The 22,821-nt window shown below is 42.4% G+C and overlaps 1 protein-coding gene across 1 annotated transcript; it reads right to left on the bottom strand.

Moving 5' to 3' along the window:
- Positions 1 to 931: 931 nt before the first annotated feature.
- KNL1 (kinetochore scaffold 1) lies at positions 932 to 22,778 on the bottom strand. Its single transcript, XM_053979943.1, is given in 27 exon segments — positions 932 to 2,062; positions 2,169 to 2,291; positions 3,364 to 3,482; positions 3,996 to 4,105; positions 4,237 to 4,305; positions 4,580 to 4,680; positions 5,156 to 5,257; positions 5,368 to 5,407; positions 5,776 to 5,844; positions 6,267 to 6,354; positions 7,164 to 7,280; positions 7,768 to 7,858; positions 8,080 to 8,195; positions 9,194 to 9,292; positions 9,417 to 9,484; positions 9,588 to 9,732; positions 10,086 to 14,360; positions 17,628 to 17,680; positions 17,997 to 18,034; positions 18,533 to 18,572; positions 18,901 to 18,956; positions 19,374 to 19,435; positions 19,630 to 19,689; positions 19,905 to 19,944; positions 20,784 to 20,838; positions 22,481 to 22,615; positions 22,618 to 22,778. Coding segments are annotated over 27 exon segments (6,462 nt in total). The 5' UTR covers positions 22,703 to 22,778; the 3' UTR covers positions 932 to 1,956.
- Positions 22,779 to 22,821: the final 43 nt, after the last annotated feature.

Below are 22,821 nucleotides of genomic sequence, written 5' to 3'. Positions count from 1 at the left end.
CTTCTTTTCTCTTTTCCCCCTTTCCTTTTCTCTTCCCCCCACTTTTCCTTCTCTTTCCCCTCTCTTTTCATTTTTTCTCTCCTCCTTTTGCTTCTCTCTCCTTTCTGGTATTTTTCTCTTACTTTCCTTCTCTTATTTTCTCTCTCTTCCCCCCTGAAGCACGACCCTGTGCCCCCATAAATCCAGCAGCCCCCGCAATTCCTGAGCAGTAACAATTCCTCAGCCAGAACCCAACAACAGCAGCTGGAGGTCGAGACACATCTGGAGCAGAGGTTGTAATTCCACACTGGAAGCTCCAGCCCTTGACTTTGATGGAATCCCTTTGCTTGAGGCATTGCACAGAGTGGAGCCGCTGATTCTTGGCACATGGAAGTGAAGTTTTCCATGATTTTTTTAAAGCTGGATAATGGAATAATTTCTGCCCAAGCTCCTTTTCCTACTACAAATGTGTGGAAAGCCACACTTGGCTTTACCTGCTGCCTTGATTCAATATTCGGAGCAATATAATAAACTTCACCAAAAACTCACTTGAGTCTTTATATAGTTATTGATGCTTCAGTGTGTAAACCCACTGAAAGAAAAGAAAAAAAAAAAAACAGCCAAAAGACAAAAAAAAAAAAAGGTGGATAATGCTGCTGGAGAGCTGCCACAGCACTCTCTGCTAGTTACTGATGCACAGAGAATGGCCTGGGGAAATTCAAAATTCTACGTATAGTACCTAAGTTGAGAATGATTTGGGTGCTATCTTCCTAATTAAAATACAATTAATTCTTTTGAAAAGACAGAATATAGAAAAGTAACACTAGAAAAGCCAAGGAAAAATGATATTATGAAAAATCTTCCCACATATTTAACAAAATTATTTCAATATTTTGAATTTTCAATCACCAGTTTAAATAGAGCAGCCCATAATCCCAGTTTGAAACAGGAAAAGTGATAAAGCTAATCTTTATTAAACTTCCACTTTTCAAACAAACACAAACTTTGTAAAAAAGACAAAAATATATAAACTCTAAAATACAGGAAAACATTTTTAAATTCAACATATTTTACAGGGTACAAATATTTGCAGCTGCAGAACTGAGAGCTGAGCGAGGGTTGGTGCTTTGACTCGGCAACACAGGGTGAGATCAGTTCCAACAGCAAGACCCACATAATACACAAAATTATACACAAAATCAAGCTAGAGCTCACAGATACTCCCAAGTTTAAGGAGTTGAGTCTCCTCACTAAAATTCCATGGCATTCCAAACTGGGACAATGTCAGAACTAACTTCTGCCAGGGAATCACAGTGATGGCTTTGAGGCTGTTGCATCCCAAAGCCTGTGGGCAAGCACAGGGATTTTTAGCCTTAATTCCAAAAATATTTCTGACTTTGGTGACTGGAGTTAATTGCTACGGATTAATTGGTTAATTAATCAGATGCAGGGATATAGTGTCTGGCCTGGGAGGGGTGCCAGGCAATGGATAAACACCAGACGTGGTGGGATCTGTTAAATTGTACGTGGTAGTGAAATAATGACAGCAAAGGTAAATTCCAGTTGTAATAATTTAGAGAACACTCATCATTGTTTTGTCCAAGAGCTCTGTAAATGACAAAATTAATGGGCTATGGCAGAAGAATATCCATGCTTGGAATGACTATCCAGCCATGACTATCTGTGCCAGGAATGACCACCAGTGAGTGGCAGAAGATAAAAGGCACCTTGAACTTAGAAGGGATCCAGGAATTTCCTTCTTCTCCTCTTTAGACACCCTTGCCTTTGTAAAACTTGTGGCCTACACCAAGTGTTCTACTTGGTCTAAGCCACAAGGATACTGAATAGGCAGGAATACTAGAGCTGAGTGGGTGACAGCATTCCCATTTCAGGGAGACACAGCTGGAATTCTCATAAGACTAAACTCGCAGACTACTCATTTTTGACTGCTTCAGTCCTGCCTGTGGATCCAGCAGATCATCTGGGACCCTGGAGCAGATTCTGATGGATCGAGATGACTGTTCTCTGCAGATAGTGGTGACCAGCTGGAACTCTGCAGAGAACAGCAGCAATTTCCTTCTCCCTGGGGAAGATAAAATTATCACATGTGTTGGAGAGGATCCTGAGTGTTCAATCCCCCATCCCAACTTTGGGATGGAGTCACATGCAGCAGTGCTTTGCCAGCTCACCCGATATTCCCAATGTGGGTTTGGACCCTGAAGGGAAGTACAGCAGATGGGTAATCATGAGAGAGAGCCAGAGTCAACTCAAACTTTGCAAAAGCCACTGAAGAGGAGAACAGAAGCTTCACCCTGTGGAAATAAACACAAAGATCCATGCAGAGCAGTCAAATGGGCTGCTTTCACCTTGGAATTAGTGCCAGGAGTAGAAATAAGTGATGTCACTGATGCAAGAAGAACAGTAACTTCTAAAGAGTTCCAGCACAGACCCACAGGAACTTCAGGAATAAGATAAAAAAGGCCCTTCACACCTTATCAACACTTCATAGTGCAAACTCCCAACTTCCCCACAGAAAAAGTTAATGCACACATAATTCACAGAACCATCCAGAAATTATGGGAGAATAGAGACTAAAAACATGAAACATTCCCGGGCAGTTAATGTTTTCTAATGCTTTAAGTAGACTTTACTCCAGCTCCATGGGGTTTTTGACACTCCTGCAAAGGGAACTACAAAATTAGAATAACCTCTGAAACAGCACCAAGGTGGGCAGAGCAAGTTCATAACTGGGCACTTCTTAATTAAAGATATGCCTCAGTAATGGAAGGATGAGGTGAAATTGTATTTGTGCTGTACCACTGGGACATGCCACAAAATTGGGAAGTAGCAAGGGAAAATGGAAAGTAAAGAAAGTAAACTTCAGTTTCAGTGCATCCCTCCTTCCATGACTGATTCTGCTTGGATGAGGCAAACACAAGATTAAAGGAAACAAAGCCCTAAGCTACAGGTAAACTCTTGTCTCTGTTTCCTTTGTATTATTACAATTTGGCCTCAATATTTAAGAAAGGCAAGTCAACAAGGAAAACAGCAATGCTGTCTGATAGTCATAAAATCAATGAATCCATGAACAGCCTAATTTCCATGCACTGGGATACTGCAGTGCAATTGTATGAAAATAAATTATATTGTTCTTAAAAACAGCTGCACGAAATGTCACTTTTAAGAAAAGCAAATTGAAACTATTTCAGTGTTTTGCTTCTGCTTATCTAGAAACTCCCTCTTAAGGCCACTGTGAACTCCATGTTATTGAATCAGGGAACATCCCGAGTCAGAAAGGACCCACACAAGGATCATCAAAGTCCAGCTCCTGGCCCTGCACAGGACACCCCAACAATCCCATCATGATTTTCTGAATTTACTCACTCTGTGTCCTTGATATCTGTCTCCAGGAGCTGGAATTTTGCACCCCACCTCTGCAGAAATTCCAACTCCTCTCCCAAGATTTTGCAGCGATTCACCACCAACGAGATGTCAAAGAGAGCCTGGGAGGGGGCAATCAGAAAAACAACATCAGCACTCAGGGGGTGACTATGTGATGCCTGAACACACAGCTTATCATAGAAAGTACAAAAACTAAACATGGTTTAACTGCTACCTCAGTTTGGATGGAAAAATGAAATTGTACAAGCAAAACAAATGTACATTTTTTGCTTTAAATTTGTCCTTTCAGTTTTGCCAACAGCCACGCAGCAACACAAAAATTTGGCTTGGCAATTTAAACCTACATTCTTTAGGAGGCAAAATGATCTTCAGCTTTTTTTTTTAAGGCAAAAAATGTTTTTTAAATAAACTTCAGCTTTTAGGACTCCTGCCTTCAGAGACAGATATTTCCCCTGACACCTCACAATATTCCTGAAGCAGATTTTGGTGTGCATTCCTGAAGCTTTCATTGAGGCGCTTTGGTTCTCAGCTCAGCTCTGTTTTCTCTGTTGCAGAAAATAATAATTGGATTTTTTTTTTTCCCCAGAGTCTTTTAAGTTTCCCTGAAATGTTACCTGGGGCAAGTAGCATAGTTTGGGATACTTTTTCTGCCAGCATCCCCGACTTTCAATAAACTGGAAGATGAGTTTTTGGACTAAACATGAGGAGGGTGGAGCTTGTTCCTCTGCAACACAAAAGAAAACCAGAAATCTTTGAAAAGCCATTTCATAAAGCATTAGAAGATCAAGCACACATTTAATCTTCCCAACAAAAGATTAGCAGGGTTCCTACTTTCACAGTATTCAAAAATCTCACCATCCAGGAAAGATTCAAAGTCCAGGCTAACGATGCTTCTGGAAGGACGTGCAGCAAAAAACTCATCATCTGAGAAAGAAGGGTGGAAAACCCCCCAGTTATTTCCATGCTTAGTTCTGGAGTTATAGCTCTTCATCTTCAGAAACAGCCATGCATTATAGACATTTTTGAATTTTCATATGAAAAACATATTCAAAGTCACTTCTCTCAGCTTACACACTGTGGTGTGTTTTCTATTTCCTACTTCCTTTCAGCACATCTTTACAAATATGGGCATTTTAGGTTTCTGTTCTCTTAACATTGCAAATTCATAAAACACAAATCTACCTATTTTGTGACTCACCTATTGGGGGTCCAAACACAACTGTGAGCGTCACAGAATCATAAAGAAAATTAAAGACAGCTTGCTGCTCACTCCATTCCATCAACTCCCACTCAGTGAAGCTGAAAATGGGAAAAAAAAAAAAAAAAAAAACAAACCACCATGACCCCAAGTTTAAACCAACCGACCCAAACAACTTCTGAGGGACAAACATCAGAGTATTAAATGCTCTTGCAGCTCTTAGCACATCATAGTACAATGAAATTTTCCAAAGCCAAAGAGAGCCTGTCATTCCAACACAATATAAGAATCTCTTGGGAATGCAAGCATATTACTATAAATTTTATATAAATGTTAATTTGGTCATTGAAGGAGAGTTGGATGTAGAAACTCTGAACACAGAGTACCACTGCAAAGCTGCTAATGGAATGGAAGTTTGCCAAGGCTTTATTGCCTACCTTAGGCTGCAAGGAGATGGGCATTCCAAGAATTCCCACATCAAATAACAAGGAAAACCAAACCCAAACAGATTCCTGTACAAATATGAGCCCTCAGAAGCAGTTATTAAAAAATAAAACCTGGAGGTGTTTCCCTTACTCGTATTTCTTCAGGATTTCCAGGCAGGCCATTTCAGTGTTCTTGAGCTTCTCCATCTCAGCCAAATCAAGCTCATCCTCAGCATCCATCTCTGACAGTTCTCTGCAAGGATAAACCAATCTCATGGGATGTGGTACAGTGTTTAAAAAACAGACCAAGCCTCTAAAATCTGAGTTTGCACCTGCTTCTTAAATCCCTCATTGACATCTTACCTCAGAAGTTCCTCTTCTTGGGCTGTGATGCTTTGCAATTCTAAAGCAAAGAGAAGAAAGGAGAAAAAAGGAAAAAATGAGAGAAAAGAGCAGCACAGGCAGCCCTAATTTGCTGTGCACTCACTGTTCTTATGGAGTTAAAGGTTATAATTACTGGATAATAAAGTGCTGAATATGACAACCAGCACACACTCTTCAGGTAGAAAGTTCTAAATTCCCTTTTTCCAGGGAAAAACCAGTCCTTTTCATTCTTTAACACCTATGTAATTAGCTATGTGCAATGCAGGAAAGACAGCAGCAGCGTCTGCATCCCTCTCAGAGTTAATGCATCAGGGTGGGGGTTGACTATCACCACCACCCAGGTTCTAAAACACCAGACAAAAAGTGCATTGCAGCTGGTTCCATCACCTTTCTGTATGTTCTGCCCTCCTGCTGTTCCAGCACTGCAGCCAGCTTCCTCTTCATCCCAAAAAGAATCTGTGGGAAAGAAGTGTCAGGTCTGTGCAGAACTTCCAGATTGAAGACTTAGAGTTACTTTTGTTTGTTTGTGTGCTCTAGAAATCTCAGCACTTCAAAGTTAACTAAAAAAAAAAAATACAAACACATGGAAAAATATCTACCAAAAACCTCAAAAGTGATAAAAACAAGCAAGCCTTGTTTTATTGCACTATTTTAGAGCTGCTACTGTGCAACTGGATTTCTACTTAAGGCATTGAAGGCATTGATTTCTACTCAAGGCATCTGAAACTACAGAGCATGATTACAGAGTAATGTCAAGTTCTGAGTGCAGCTTGTATCAAACAACCACAAACACAGAATCCTGAACTGACCTTTTAAACAGCAGCTCTGCAGAAAAAAAGAGAAAGCAGCATATTGGCCACCTCTTTGGAAACACACACCTGATTCCAGAGCAACCACGGAGCTCTCTGCCTCCTTCATCCATTCATCCACCTTTTCCATCCTTGATTGGAGCTTTCTGCATTGCTCCTAAGATGGGAAAATTGTACTTGAGTCAATGATATTATTTTAAAAGCTGAATTTTCTTCTGGGATCACCACAGGGCTCTTTGCTTGCTGATTAATTAAAGCAGCTAGTGAAATTTGTCATCATTAGAGGGGAGAGGCAACTGACAAACCGTGGGGGAGTAGCCAATAATAAGAAATTACTAAATGCTCACTGAATCTAGAGCTTTAATATATTCACATCTTTGATCCCTGTCACAATGCATTACTTCTGCTCTTCCTTGTTACTTAGAGAACTCCTGAATGGTTTAGATTGGAAAGGATTTTAAAGAGAATCCAATTCCAACCCCCTGCCATGGGCATGGACACCTTCCACTAGCCCAGCTTGCTACATCTCCATCCAAACTGGCCTTGGACACTTCCAAGGATCCAGGGACAGCCACAGCTTCTCTGGGCAAACCTGTGACAGGGCCTCAGCACCCTCACAGGGAAGAATTTCTTCCTAAATATTTGCTACTACTACTTACCTACTTACTAACACTGGTATTGTTACAGTATAAAGAGCTCATTTTTGATGGTGTTTCCTTTAATACTCCCATTTTTCGCTCTGCTAATCACCAAAACTCTGAGGCAGAAGGTTCCTACAGTGTAACTGCAAGAATGTCACTGTCCCAGTGTTATATTTGCATATAAATAAAAGGGAAATGTATTTATAAGAAAGAAACTTCCATAAGAGTACACACTATAATAATTAAGCTCCTACACCTTTAAAGACAAAAAATGTGGTAGGAGTGATTTTTAAAGGTAAATGTCTGCAGCCCTGTGGCTCCTTACCTCAGCACTCTGCAGCAGTTTCCTGTACAATGCCTCCTTTTCATTGTGAGACAAGATTTTAGCCTCCTTGGTGAAACAGGATTTCATCTTGTTCAGTTCTGCTCCAAACTTACTCAACTGTGATGAATGGGAAATCCAGACAAGAAAGTGAATGGAAATATAATCCTTCCTGACTCTAGCTCAGCACCCAACCTCAGCAACATCCCTGTGCCAAACTAACGATGAATTATGAAAAATACCATGTCTCTAAACAATTTAGACTCTTTATTTTCAAGGAATAGATCTTTATTCTGAGCATCAAAACCATAGAAAACAAAATCTCTCAATCCACCTTCTCAATTCTTGTGGGATACTTTTATAAATTTTCTGGGTTTTCTATGCAGTAACTGTGGTAATTTCTTTCCCCTTTAATGTATTTCAAAGGACACATTTCCTTCCATTCTCCTGACATGCTGGAAGTTCTCAGCAGTTTTCCATTGAGAAAATATTTTGCCTTGTTTCACCTGCTGTTATCTTGTGACCATTCTGGTTCTTATTTGATGTGAATAAATAAATTAACCTCACTTCTTCATTACACGCAAACATTCTCTCCATGCAGCATTACCTCTTCATCAGTGCAGGTTCTCATTACTTCCCACAAACTCCTGATCACGTTCACCAGGGGCTGATCCAGGACAGTCACATGTGGTTTTAACCTGAAATATGGGGGAAAAAAAGTTTAAAGTCTTGTAGCAATTTCATTGGCCACATAAAGCAGCAGGGTAATATTTACACAATTCATTTCTAAATCTGTAATAAACTACTAACTGTAGTTTTTCCTGTATGTAATGTACTAACTTTCTTCAGGCTATCCCCATGCACCCAGAGCTGAAAAAATGGAATTACTGATAAACTGTGTGACTGGAAAACCACTCACTCCACTATTTTCCGAGACAGGTCCTGGCAATCCTCCTCGTAAATCCTCAGCTTGGGCCGGTGAACGTACTGGCTGTAGATGAGATCTTCTGCAGTGGGAGGTGCACTGACTGCACACTGAGGAAAAACACAGGGAAAAGTAGGAAGAAAAAAAAAATTCCATATTTTTCAGAAATAGTAACTTCCAGTCATTTCAATTCTGCTTTCACGCCTTGTGTTTCCTCACACCAGAGGACAGGCTTCCTTTTGGGATATGTGCCTCACCATTAGAGCTCAAAAAATTGAAATTAAATATTACTGAAAGAGGTCTCCCTTTTAGATGAAGACTTGAAAATATGTATATGTTATGCAGATAAAAGAGTGATCCTCAACAAAACAATGCTTAATTCAAAGTTATGCTTAATTCAGAATTAAAGCCCCCAAATCTTAGGGAAGCCTTAGGAGCTTTATTCCTCAAATAAATATGAGGGGGGTATTTCAGCAAGCTGCCTGTATAGTAAAGCTCATAAATAGCTGACATTAAGTATTTCCACTCCTTCAGAGAAAGTTTTCAGGGGCTTTTGTGGGGGTGGTGTCTGTTTTTTATCAGTCACTAGCCCACAGTAGCAGTGTTATTAAGCCTGATGAATTACTTAGATACAACTCAGTATGAATAAATTTGTAAAGTAAACTGTAACTAAGCTAGGAGAGTATTTTCAATAAAAAATGGAAAGGATTTAGAAGGCAGACTTCTGTTCTTTATTTCTTCCCCTTTCTTCAGGTGAGGAAATAAAAGAGTAGCAATATCATAGTGAATCATTTCTAAAGGAGAGAGTAGAACAGGCAGGAGGAGCTCAGAGTAGCTGCAGGCAGTGGTGGCTGACAGATACAGTGAGAAGATAAAGTGAAAAGGTCAGACTGAGCTTCTAATTCTTTCAAATTTATTGTCCTTAAAACAAATTTAAAAAGCAAGAATTAGCGTATTTATCCAATAACAGTTATCCTGAATATATGGTATTTGGTGAGGAAATGGAAATCTGTTCTGGTTTTCGTTTAAAGATGTCTGAGTTGCTAAAAATTAAAACCCAAACCAACAAAGGAGTATTATTTAAGGTCAATTATATTGTTCCACTCACACTGGCTGGAAGCTGGCTGTGCCGGGGCTTCTGAATCACAACATGGACTTGAAGAAGAGTAAAAAACTCCCCAACCGTGATAGCACCACTCTGAAATTTCTGTACATTTGAGGAAAAACATACTGGTAAGTTCATTTGTCAAGACAGAATGCTCACTAGTGTATAAACATAGTTTTTTTTCCTGTTAGGACAGGAAATTGCTGTCTTCCAGCCCTGTCCATACCTCCCATAAATTTTCTTCACAAATGCTGTCCGTGAGAAGCTGGGATTCCACCTGACTGCTGCGCTGGACTGGGAAAACACAACAGAAAGGGGGAGGTATTGGTGGGTTAATAACATCCTTACAGGGCAAAGAACACAAGGCTTGGGACTCTTATCACAAATGGTCTCTTACCTGTTGACTCTATGTCAGCCTTCACAGAATCCAGGGAGCTGCTGGTGCTGGCATGAGGACACCCAGGGCTTTTAGCTGAGAGATTTGGAGGTTCTCCAGCTTCATCAGCTTTTTCTTGGTCCTGAGGCACAACACCAAAAATCACCTAATATTAACAAATTTTTAGAAAATAAATACAGTTATATAAAACAACCTAACTGGATCAGTGATTTATTGTAGCTGTTCTTGGAAAGGATTAAAGGGATACTACGCAGAGAATGGTTTAAAATTGGCAAATCCCTCATTCTGCCTGTTTTGCCTGGTATAGGACTGTTGCACACACCAACCTGATTCTTCTAATTTGGCAAAACAATGAAAACCACAGGGAATCGCACAGGAAAATGACAGCAAACTGGTGGTTATGAAAAACAAGAAAATCTACTAACAGATCCACTTACACCCCCAAAACTTAAGCCCTGGTGGTGTTCCCATATCCTTACAGTGGGGGACCAAGCTCACCTCCAAGTCTTGAGAGGCCCCAGCATCCACAAGTTGATCTCTCTTGGCCTTCTTTGGGCTTTGAGAATCCTCCTCAGTTTGTCCTAAAGCTCTTTTCATGTTGCAAGTTTTTGTCTCTTCAAATGGATCCTTTTCAGAGTGGGGGATTTGTTTTTTATTTTTATCATCCCAAGCGTTTTCCATGAGTTCAGAGCTGACAGATTCATTGGAATCCATTTCCTCCAGGCACACAGGGAGAAATTCTTCTGCTATGAACTGAAAAGGACTGAAGTTCTGCCTGCTGGACTTGTTAGCTGGGGTTTCACTGGTGTTTGCTGGAACTTGGGCTTCTACACTGTCTGATTTCGTATTTATATCCTGTGCACTGGAAACACGATTTCTCTTGTTTGGTAATTTAGGCTGGAATATACCCAGAGGGATATTTATTCCTGGATATTTATCCTTAGGCACCATTCCTATGGGATCAGCTCCAGATTCCACACCTGAGTTCTCCTGCTTTTTGGGCTCAAAGAAGTTATTTGCTTCACTGACAGTGTTTTTTCCCAACCTCAGAGTATCCTCTGGCTGAGCTGAGGAACTGGGCAACTGGTCAGAAGAAGCAGTTTTGGAAACAGAAACAGATTTCCTTGTCAAACTCATCAGTTTTGAACAAACACCTATGATACCTGAAGCTGCTGGTGGAAGAGTGGCTTGTGTCTGATCCCCTGAACTGTCACTGACCCAAGGCTGCCTAGCTTGTTCAGAGCTTATTTGGAAGTCTTTTGGAGGTGCCTCCCCTTCAGCTGACAGCTCCTCATTTTTCTTGGATTCCTTGTTAGCAGCTGGAATGAGGTTTGCTCCAGCCAAGCCCAAATCTGAATCTCCAGGCTGAGATGAATCCTCTTCCTCTAGTTGGTTTCTCTGAGTACCAGGGGCATCTGGATGACCCTTCCAAGGATCTGATCCCTGCATGGGAAAGGCAACACAGGATCCCAAACTGCCACTTTCTTCCCTGTGATTCACAGGGCCCTTACTTGGGAACTCGAAAGATAGTCCCTCTGATTGCAGTTTTTCTGGTGGTGTGAGATCCTGCTCCCTGCTGACAGGGACAGAATTATCTGTGGGAAGGCCATGATCCTGTGGTGCCCCCACATCTGTAGTACTTTCTTGAAGGGGGGCAGAATAAATGAAATGTGGTGTTGTGCCACTGGGGACCTGGGTAACTCCTTTCTCACTAGGAAATGCTGAGTCTGGTGAGGCAGAAGAGGGAATGCTGGGCTTATCCTTAGGTTTTGTGGCATATTGTGAGGAATCCATTTCATCTCTGCAGGGCACCAACCCACCGTGCATGTGCTGTGGTGGCTGCTGGGGGTTTGTGTGGGGCACCTGCTGGGCCTCAAACCCACAGGTGCTCTTACTGACAGCAACAGTGTGGGATGCAGTGATGTCCATGTCCTCCGGGTTGTGGGCAAACACAATGGTTTTGTCAGCAGGAATGGCTGGGATGGGCTGTCTGTGCCATGCTGTGTGAGTTGTGGTGATTTCCATATCCTCAGCCGGAGCAAAACTGATGGTTCTGCCATGTGCAGCCTCCTGCCCACCCCACTCTGCTGGCATTGTTGTCGTGACCCCTTTTTCCAAGGACATTGTTTCATTTCCACCTTGACCAAAGCATCCAGGTGCTGCTTTGTTTTGTGACAAAACGCTGAAGCTGTAATCTGGATCCATCACCACACACCTGCCAGTCATGTCCATGTTTTCACCGTGGGGAAACACAACAGACTTTTCTCCAAAGACAGACAACTGGGAACTTTCCTTGGCTGCCTCAGATGTCCTGGCCCACACTGGTTCTTCTTCACCCCTCTGGAGCAGCCCATGCGCTGAGGGAGGAGTTTTTAAATCCTCTCTTGAAGAACCTGTTTTACCCATGGAAAAATGTCTGACAGAGTCTCCTCGGGTTGGCAATACTTTGCTTACTGCCCTCATAGGCTGGGGTTTCTCTTGCCTCTCTGAGTTTTGGCCATCTGCATTTATTCCTATTACTGTCCCAAACTGTTCATTTCCTCTCATTCCAGAGGGAGCAGGATTGTTACTGAAAGTAAATGAACCGCTTGGAGCCAAAGCAGTAACGATTTGCTTATTGGTATTCATTTTAAAGTCCCCACATTCCATTGCTGCAGTTTGACTCATGATACCCACACCATGACCACTGGAAAATAGGAAGGGCTGGTTTTGCAGCTGCTTGGATAGTGCAGTGTTTTGATTATAATTATTGGATTCTTGCTCCATGTTAATAGGAGCAATCTCAAAGGCAGCAGGATGAGCTTTGGTTATGTCCATGCTTTGATCACCTAAAAACACGCCTGTTGTGTCATTTGTGCAGAAATCTGAGAAGCTTGCAGGGTTTTTCCCCAGAGGATGTGATACAACTTCTTGGCTTTGCAAAGACAGGGATGCACCGGTGTTAGTGACAACACTCTCGGGGGATTCTTTGTTTTGCTCTTGTAACAGACACATGCTCTTGGCACAGGAACTCAGACCACTTGCCTGGAAGTTGGTTTTTCCAAGCTTCTTATCAATCATTATCACCTGAAGAGCTTGAGCATTCCTCTCCATAGCCTGGCTCTTTTTAATACTCCTATCAATACTCCTCACTTCAACATTTTCTTTGTCCATATCTACAGAATATGCAGATATGTCACCCTCAGTGACATTTTTGTTCTGGTTCTTTCTTGAAATGATTTTACAGGGCATTTGTTTTGGCTCTGCTGCTATCCCACTGCTTTGACCATCAAAGAAAACAGTGTGGCATCTTGTTATTTCCATTTCTTCCTGCTCAGTTACATTGGAAGACATGGATCTGTTACCCAGGAAATGAGGTTTGCAGGTGACGGAGGTGAACACTGCTGTGGGATGTTCATTGTCAACATTCTCTCCACCATCCTTAACACAGCTTTTACCCAAGTCCATGTCTTCTCCTGCAAATATCACTGTCTTCTCACCTGAAAAAACAAGCTGGGGGTTTGCAGAGGGATCAAACATGCTCTTCAGAGCACCACCAGCCACAAAATGTGTATATGAGCCAAACCCAGTGCTGGCTGCAGCAGGACCACAAGCTTGAGACACATTTTCCATGTGTCCACCTGAGGCTGAAGGCAGTTCAAGTGCACTGTTTTCATAGGGCCCAACAGCAGGATTATCTCCAGGTGCCAGACCCTTTGGGATGTTGCCACATGCCAGGGATCTGCTCCCTGCCAGTGGAGGGTTGGTACTCACTGGCTTTTCACAGGTTTTATGGCATGAACTGTTCTGTTCTGTGCTGCTGGCTTCATAGATGATGTCTGTGTAATTCCCAGTCATTTCCATGTCATCACACTTGGAAAACACAACAGTTTTGTCCCCTCGGAAGATGGTCTCAGACGAAACAGATCCCTGGATGGCAGACAATGCCCTGGCCTCCTGTTTCCCAGCTTGCAGCACCAGGGAGTCTCCTCTGCCTTCAGCACTTGCTGTTTTTCTGTCTGCACAAAACTGAGTGTCCTGCTGAACATTTAAGTAATGATAAGATACTCTCCTGAACTCAGAATTATCTAACTCTGTGGGTGGGAAATCCTTTTGGAAGTTGAGACTTTGGTTCCTGACAGTGGAGAGGGCAAAGGACACTTTCGCAGTGTGACTGGTTGTCACGTCCATGCCCTTGTCTGCAAACATCTCAGTAACATCCCCACACTCCCACTGCTCTCCTGGAACCTCACTGACACCAGGGAATGGAATTTTGACATCAGCTGCCTCACATTTTGTCATCTCCATCCCACCTTCTCGGCCTCGAAACACTCTTGTCACATTGCAGGTGTCCAGCGGCTCATGGGAATAGCCAAATTCCCCAGACAGTTGTGTCACGTCTCCCGAGCCTTGGGAAGGGACACAGCAAACACTGTCCTTGTCAGGTCTCTCAGCAGGATTGTTTGACTTCAGTCTCAGCAGAAATTCATTGAAATCTATTTTTTTCACAGTAGTGGCTTCTTCCTTCTGTTCCAAAGATGGGCCCGGATGGTTTGTGGAGTCAGACAGCAAACTCAATTCCTTGCTGGTTTCTGCCTTCCCCTGGCTGGAGTTTAACTTAGCCAGGAAGGAGGTGAAGTCTATTTTCTCGGCTCTGTCGGGCTGGTGGGCTCTGAGGTTCCGTGAGATCACAGCTGTGTGACTGGCTGTCATCTCCATCTCATTCTCCTCCGAGAAGAGGAGGGTGGTGTCCTGCCTGTCTGTCCTTGGATCGGTGTGGTGCACGTCATGCCACTGAAAAACAACAAAAAAAGGAGAATTCAGTGACTGGCACTTAAAACAAATGATCAATGGTTTACTCTATTTAAAACAGAAGCCAGCTAATGTTGATTAATGTAAAGTCCCAAGGTTTTAGCTTTATAAGTATTTTTTTTAAAAAGAAACAACCTGCTAATTTCAGGCCTCCCTGATCAGCAGTAACATATTTGAGGAAAGGACAATGACTAAAGTATGCAAAAATATAACATTTAAATGGCTTTTAATGAAACAATGCGTCTCATCTTACACTTCACATCTAGCCACATCTTGGCAAGCACAGACCACTTACTGAGGCTTATGGATCAGTACTTTCTATTTCTCTACAACGTGATTTCCACCTTTTATTTCCACCAGCTTATTGTCCACCTGCTCCAAAGCAGGAGCACTTTGCTGGATGTTTCAAAAAACTTTTTACCACTGATAAGGGAGATTTTAGTCTCTTTAACAGAAAGCACTTACAGTTTTCTACCTGTGGGGGGAAACTGTAATGAGATACATTATATTTTATCAAGTACAATTAATATACTTGTTACCAGATGATAAATTGTCTACACCTGGTGCATTATCACAACACTTGGTCTCCAAAAACTACTGGCCTAAGGAACTGCTCAATGCCCATTGTGTAAGAAGGAGAACTTATAAAAGTTTGTGGTCTGTGGTGGCCACTCTATACTCTGGAAGATCAAGAGATGTGGCCTAAGGACAGAACCTTGCAGAATAACATATATAGCAATTAATGTTGTTTCGTAGAATGGAAAGTAAGTGGGATGAAATTCCTTGTACACTTGAAAAGGAAAAGAAAGGCAAAGGGCTGGAAGAGGTGGTGCTTTGTGTCCAGCATGGGACAGAGGTGCTAAAGTGCAGGCAAGAAGAGGAGGAGGATGATTTAGAGCTGATGGTTGCTCTGTGGCAAAGAATAAAGGAGGTGAATCATGAATCACCAGGGAATACAGTTAGACACATAAGTGAGTCTTGGAAAAGTGGACTGGAACAGAAAGAACGTTTTAGGGGATACGAGGATTTTGGTCCGATTGTGCGACACACTAGAAGGCAGCAAGGAGATATTGGGAGAAATGCCAGGGAAGTTCTGATAGCTCCCCTCCAGCAGGTGGTTGGGAGTTATGGTCCAGTAACCTTGTTTTTAATAGTGAATTTAATGTAATGGAGAAAGGTGGCAGGAGTTTAAAGGGAAAATCCGGGTAGAGCTGCTAAAGTGTTTGAAACCATAATTAGGACTCAGGACCTCCCTCAGTCAGAAACAATTGGTTAATTGTATAAAGTATACTTTAGTAATTTGTAGTAATTAGTGGCTGAAGTATACCTGGCAACTTGCATTGTGATATGCATTGTGTCTGAAATGTATTTGGCACTTTGTGTTGTGGTAATTGATAGCTGAAATTTATTTGGCAATTTGTAAAGAAAGGGGAGATTGGAATAGGGAGTGTCCCCAAGCCAGGCAAATCAAACAAAGAACCTAAACCAGGCTCTTCAAGCCATCAAGCCCAAGTTCTTTAAGTGAAAATGAAAAATCCCCTTAAAGGAAACAGGGGAATCATCCTAAACTGAGCCCTGGTTACATTATTGCTGGGAATGAAAAGGTAAATTTGTAAATTGATACAGAAACAACTTATTCAGTACTGAATATGTGCAGAGGAAAACTTAGCTGAGAACCTGTAAATGTTGTGGGTGCAACAGGGAGGAAAGAGAACAGGCCTTTTTTACAACAATTACTAGTTAAATTAATAAAACAGTGGGGGAAACACCAATCTGTATACTCCTGAATGCTCAATTCCCTTGCTGGGGAGAGATTCATTCGGAAAATTGGATGTTCAAGTAACTTTCTAAGATGGGGAAATACAAATTGAAACACCAGAATCAAAAGCCATCAAGGCAAAGATTTTTATGTTACAGGACTAAGAAGAGTTGGACGAAACGCCAGAGGAGGAAGAGAATGCTGTAACCCTGTTGGTATGGGCAATTGAGATGCCTGGATGATCAAAGGTGGCCAAATCAGTGAGGATTAATCTCAAACCTAAAGCCAGACTGGTAAAGCAAAACCAATATCCTATTAAGTCTGAGGCAAGGGGAAGTTGGAGAGACTTATAAAAAATTTTAGAATATTGAAAGAATATGAATCAGAATATAACACATCAATATTATCAGTTAGAGACCAGTACAAGATTTAAGGGCCATTAATGAAAAGTTCCTGATATTCATCCAGTGGTAGCTAATTCATGCACACTCCTGAGACAACATAAACCTGGAAAGCATTCTGCCAGCAATTAAGACTGAAAGTAAGTGACTCAATGCTAGTGTAATTCTGTTACAATTCTTAGAACAATCTGGATACAGGGTGTCAAAGAAAATAGCACAAATAAGCAAAGAAGCAGTAACATTTTAGTTTTGAGATCTTGCTGGAAAAAAAAAAAAAAAAAGAAGTTTGGGAAGCAGCTGAAAAGAACCCATTTGCCAGACTCCAGAGCCAAGGACTACGAGCCTTCTTATGTATGGCCGATGGTGTCAGTTATGGATTGCAATCCTGGGGTACTGGCAAAACCCTTGCATGGCCCTCCACCAAAAATACTTGGTTTGGACTCCTGAGAGTCAGAGCACCTGAAAAGTCCTGAAAGAACCTCCCTGCACTGGGAGGCTCACTCTTGAACCAAACCATTTGAGTTACCTGTGCATGAAAGCATGCACCTGGCACTGGGGGCACTGGCTGGCATTTGGGGTCATGGAAGCAGCCTGCCCAAACAATTGGGCAATGCAAGGGAAGGTGAGACCTGGATACCTGAGAGCAGTGGTAGCTACAGAGAAGCACAAAAGCTGCTACATGCCCCACATGGGCACAGATGGTTTGGAACAAGAAGGATGACATTGGATATTGCCAGCAGGCAAAAATATAATTATGATCATAGGAATATGTGATTATTATACTTGCCTTAAAAACATATATTAGTAAAAAAAGTAAGTGAGGCTCATGAAGGCTTGCAAAGAAGACAAGAATGGAGGAACTACTTCATTACTGAGAAGTTGTAAAGGAATTTCAGAAGGAAGAGTTATTTATGTTGCATTCTAATGACTATCAGATTAGGACACACTTTAAAATATAGAATACTCAGTTTCGAGAGATTTTATGCGACTACAAAGGCAGTCGACATTTTTAATCTTTACTACACGAATTCTTGTGATGTATTTTGGACATGGTATTTTCAGCACCAAAAAATTAAAGCCTTCACATACCTCAGTCTGCTGCCCCAAGGCCTGGATGGGGGCATGAAGCAAAGTATTCATCCCTGTGGAAAGAAAGGGAATACTCCAGGTTTTGTGTTTTTTGCCTATTACTTTATCCACTGAGCTGAAGCTCAATGCTCTGAGTAAATAAATACAATTAAACCCAAATATATTCTGAAAAATATTTTTATTCCTCCCTTCAGCACCTCAAAGGGCCACCCAGACTTTCATAACAGAATCCTTGAAAACAACTCCAATGGACAAAGCCCACCCAGAGGCAGGGAGATATTGCTCTAGGCACATTAAAATTTCTCACACATAATCAATAGTTTTAAATAAACAGAGTCATTTAGCTATTAAATCTGTTTTCAAACTCACCAGTGATCTCACATGGAACAGCCCCAGGGTCTTCATTCCTACAAAAGGTGGGTTTGAGAAACAGTTTGTTAAAAAGTTTCAAAGGGAAGCCTTGGTCTGTAAACTGAAGAGGCAGAGAATTGTGTTGCACAGAATTCTGTGGAAAAGCTCATGTGAGTCTGGGCAGCAGATACCAGACACTGCTTATCTCTCTTCAATATATTCTAATTTGAGTCACAATCTTATTTTTCCCATGAAATTATCTATTATGTCCCAAACCACTGTTTAACATACAGCAGTATTTTAATTTTTCAAATTACAAGAAAATATTAATTCTTTATTTTTCATTGAATCTATGATTCTGTGAAATTCCCCTTCTCACATACACAGTGTCTTATCTGTTATTTTACCACCAAGTGATTTTAATTTTACAGATCCCACCATTGTGCTTTATCTACAAGAGCTTGAGGCCAGACTAACACTTTATCTTTTTCTGAGGAAAAAGTTTGGTAATAAACATGGAATAATAACAAATATCTGTCAGACATGATACTTACTGATTAGTCAAGGTATCATCCTTCTCATCTGCTGAACACCCTAGAAATAAGAAAATTATAACATTACAATGTGAGAAGCATGATCACAGTTGTACTTAATTATCTTAAAGGTTTTGCCCAACCCACACAATTCTGACTCAGTAGGAGACAAGAGTGAAGTGCACAGAAAACAATGTTCTGAAGTGCTCACTCTTGATGTGTCTTCTCAAGGTAAGAACTCTGTGACTGAGGAGTTTTCAGCCAGACCAGGATAAAGAGCTGACCATGTTGTTCCTTCCCCAAATGGAAAAATTCTAATTTCTTAAATTCAAGCTAAAATCTTGTTAATAGTCTGGGAAACCTCTCAGGAAAAGAAAAAGGAGTTTTACCTGTATTTTCTGTCTCTGATGTGCTGTTCTTAAGATCTCGCTGGAAGACTCTGCAGCTAAAAACAAAACCACCAGTTTTTAAAAACACAAAACCATCTCTAAAAGCAAATTAAAAAAAAAAAAAACAGCAGCAATTTAAATACTTTATACATGTTCTGAAATGAGATATCAAAAGCCAGAAGTGTACTGAATACAGCTGTAATTTTCAGGAAGACGTCATTGTGACATTTATGATGTATGAATGGAAATTGAATGGAAAACAAAAATTCCTAACTATATCAATTTCACTGAACTGGGCTTTTTTTCAGACAAGAAAATGAATAATGGCTCTCAGGGCTCAACACAACTCAATATAACAATCTTCCTGCTGCTTGCAGTCATTTGTGATTACTCAGTGAGGACACTTTTAGGGGGAAGGATTATTCCCTGCATTTTTTGGCTGAGGAAGGGATGTAGGTGTGCAGCTCCCTCACTTGATGGTGCTGGCGAAGCTGACCCTGCGTGAGCTCCTCCTGCGTCTCTCTATGTGGATGTCCTGCCAACAAAAAACACAACAGGTTGCTACCCATGACAGGCACAGCTCTCCAAGAAACACAAAACCAAACAAAAGTGATGTTTGAATATTATTATCAGAAATGGTGCATTAAAACCACCTGTCATATTACAGTGACACAGCTGAATCAGCAAAACACTGAGGAGGATTGGTAGGAAAGGGCTTGGCAGACCTACCTCTGTCATTTCATTCCCATTTCCCAAATCATCCAGAGGATTTCGTGGAGCCTTTAAAATCTGAAAGAAAATACAATAGCTGAGAGTTCAGCTGCAGCTCCAAGAAGAGAGTTTCTAAGAGCCAGCAGTGCCCAAGTCAATCCTCTCAGGACTGACATGCTCTTTTGGAATGCTTTTCTTCAACTCCAAGAGTAAGCAAGTTCCTCTGTCAGCTTCCCTTGGCTCCTTTCCCCCCTCACACACTTTTATTTTGAGGAATGCTGAAGGTTACTCACAGAGGACAGTCGCTTCCTTCTGATGTGCTCTGTGTTATCCCTGCAGGGGAAAGAGGGAAACAGGTATTGATGCCTAAGGTTTTTAGCTTTTATGCATTCTTCATGTATTTGTGATTCTGTAGACTGTTAAATGACTCAGTGTAACTTCCAGCACTTTCCCACAGTGAACAGGCGCTTATTGACACATTCCTAAAATGTTGTTATCTCTTGCCTGTTACTTCTCCAAGGACATTTTTATTTTACACCACGTAATCACTGGCATAATAAAGGTAGGGGAGGAGGGCAGAACCCTACAGGGAGATTACCTAACCAACTGCTCCTCTCATTGGACAATACTGGCCACATATTCTAATTGCCCAATGCTATCAATTGCAAGGATCTAATTTGGGGCACTGTTTTTCACCACATTATGTACCTGAAGGCTTCCAAGTAAAGTTTTGCTTTTATATTATCATTATATAGCCTGGAAAAGTTTGTGTTCTATTTCCAGGCATCAGTATGAAGGCAAAAAATTGCACCAAGGTAAGTTTCCTGAATGGTCCTGCCACGGTTTTGAGGTTAATAAGTTGATTTCTCTAATATTTTTACACGTGTGAAATTAAATAAACAACACGCTTGGAAAAGATTGATCATTTCAGCACTGGTTCCCAGGATAAGCATTGGAAAACTCAGCAGACTGCCCCCCCAGCCCCATGGTCAGTTCATCTCCTGACAATCCATCACTATGAACCCCTCACCACACACCAAAGGAACTCCCAGGTCTTCTTCATAAAGGAAAACACATTTCATTCAAGGCATGTTGAAGTGCACTACAAAAGGTTTTGCCTCTAAAAGGCAATATTTATACCACAGAAAAATTCTTAGAGTGTTTCGACTCACATTTCCATGTTAGGGTCTGTGTAAATCTTGTCCATTGCTGAAGGATATGCTTTTCCTATAAAATACAGCACCAAAATTCAAAACCATTAATGAGCATCAGTAGGAAAACTGCGTAAACCCACAACTGGCTATTAGCTTTTGATGCTGTGTTTCTTCCTCTCCATCCTCCTCTAGTCACAGAAATGCTCTGAAGTACAACAGGCCTCTCAAGTCAATGTTCTCCTGTTAAATTCACATTAGACATATATTTCCTATTGTATATCATGTTAGAAAACAGCTGTACTAACAATTTAAGTATTACTGGTTATCTGACCTCTTATTTAAAGGTGAGATTCTGGTAAATGCTGGGAGATAAACGAGATCAAACCTTATCCAAGACAATGTTTGCTCTGACACATACAAAACATTTTCCCTCTCACTCTAAACTGAATTTCTGGTATTTCAGCTTGTGCCTGTTGCTTCTTGTTCCTTCTCTAGATACAACCAGAAAAACATGGCTCAATTTTCTTAAAACCCTCCTGAAAGGAATAAGAGGAATGTGTTTTTACGAACTATGAGTCTGCCTAAGCCACAGACTAACAGGTGAGTTAAGCAACAGGAGAATGTTACTTAGTGACACAAACTGTCGCTTATCCGAGGTGCTGCTAAATTCCTGGACTTGGGGAAAAAGAACAAATACACAAAGAAAAGGAGGGGATGGGAGGTGCGCATTAGAAGAGGGTCTGTATTAGGCAATTCAGGAAGTCTGTATCTCTCAAGTACCTCAGCCAATGGGGAAAGGTAAATTAGGACAAAAAGGGGGCTGCATCCCCCAGCAATTTGAGAGACCCCACGGAAAACGGCCCATGGCCTCTCCCTTTATTCATGACTAAAGCTACGTGACTCCTCTGTCTCCTTTTTAGACATAAACCTCATGAATTAATTTTCCCAATACAGGGAACAATTTCTTCCCGATATCCCATCTAAACCCACTCTCGGTCAGGCTGAACACACAAAGAAGGGAAGGAGAGGGAAGATCGCCGTGGGAGATAAGCCTGGAGCTATAAAAGCCCTGATCACTCTGCTGTTGGAGATATTAATCTGAAATTCACTTCCCAACCACCTTCCTTAACTGTTCTTCTCTAATCCTGCTTGAAAGTCCTCTACAGTCCTTGAGGGACGAGCGGGGAGCTGAGTCGCGGTGCTGATGAAGAACCCCCCTTTTTATTCCCCCGTTTGACCCTGCGAACACGGGAATCGCTCCGTAACACTTCAGTCCATCCCTGCCGCCCATCCCGGCCCTCCTCGGCCTTTTCCCCGTTAGGATAAACCGATATAATCTCTTTTTCCGTCTCTTTTTGTCCCCGCGCTCTCGCTTTACCGCCCACACAGCCCAGGCGCCAATCCCTTATCGATCACAAACCCCGCATTAATCACCTCTGCCATTAATTACACCCCATTAACACGTTCTCCAGACATTAATTACCTCGGATCGATCCGCACCGCCCTTATCGGGGGGTTCCCCACACGCTCCGCGCCCACCGCAGGTGGCACCGCCTCAGCCCCGCTTCCATCCAGCCGCTCCCGGGGCAGCGCCGACCTTCTCCCCCCGCCTTCTCCCGCGCTCCTTCCCCGCAGCGCCCGCCCCGGCCCCTGGCAACGGCGGCCGCTGCTCCCGCGCCGCCTCCTCCTCCGAGGGGCCCCTCGGCCGCTCTTACCTCCCGCTCGGGGCCCCTCGCTCCCGAATCCCGGTTTCCGGGTCCCTGGCCCCGGCTCCCGCTCCCCGGCCGCCGCCGCCCCGTTCAAATCCAACCGCCCGCCCCGCGCCCGTGACGACACGTTGGCGCCGTACAGGACGGCTGCTCCCGGCTCCGTACAATATGGCGCCCCCTTGTGCCGTACGACATGGCGGTCTCCACGGTCCGCCTCGCTGCTGCCATTTCGGTGTCTTGCGCGGCCCGCACGCCCGCCGCCGCGGTGATGGGAACGGTGCGGTACTGCACCGGCTCCGTGGGGTGCTCGTTCGCCGTGCGGCGGCTTCGCTCCGCACTGTGCCCGT

Source organism: Vidua macroura, chromosome 6 (genome assembly GCF_024509145.1).
Source record: "Vidua macroura isolate BioBank_ID:100142 chromosome 6, ASM2450914v1, whole genome shotgun sequence".
In the NCBI taxonomy this organism is placed as follows: domain Eukaryota; kingdom Metazoa; phylum Chordata; class Aves; order Passeriformes; family Viduidae; genus Vidua; species Vidua macroura.
This window is presented reverse-complemented; position numbering and strand designations above follow the sequence as displayed.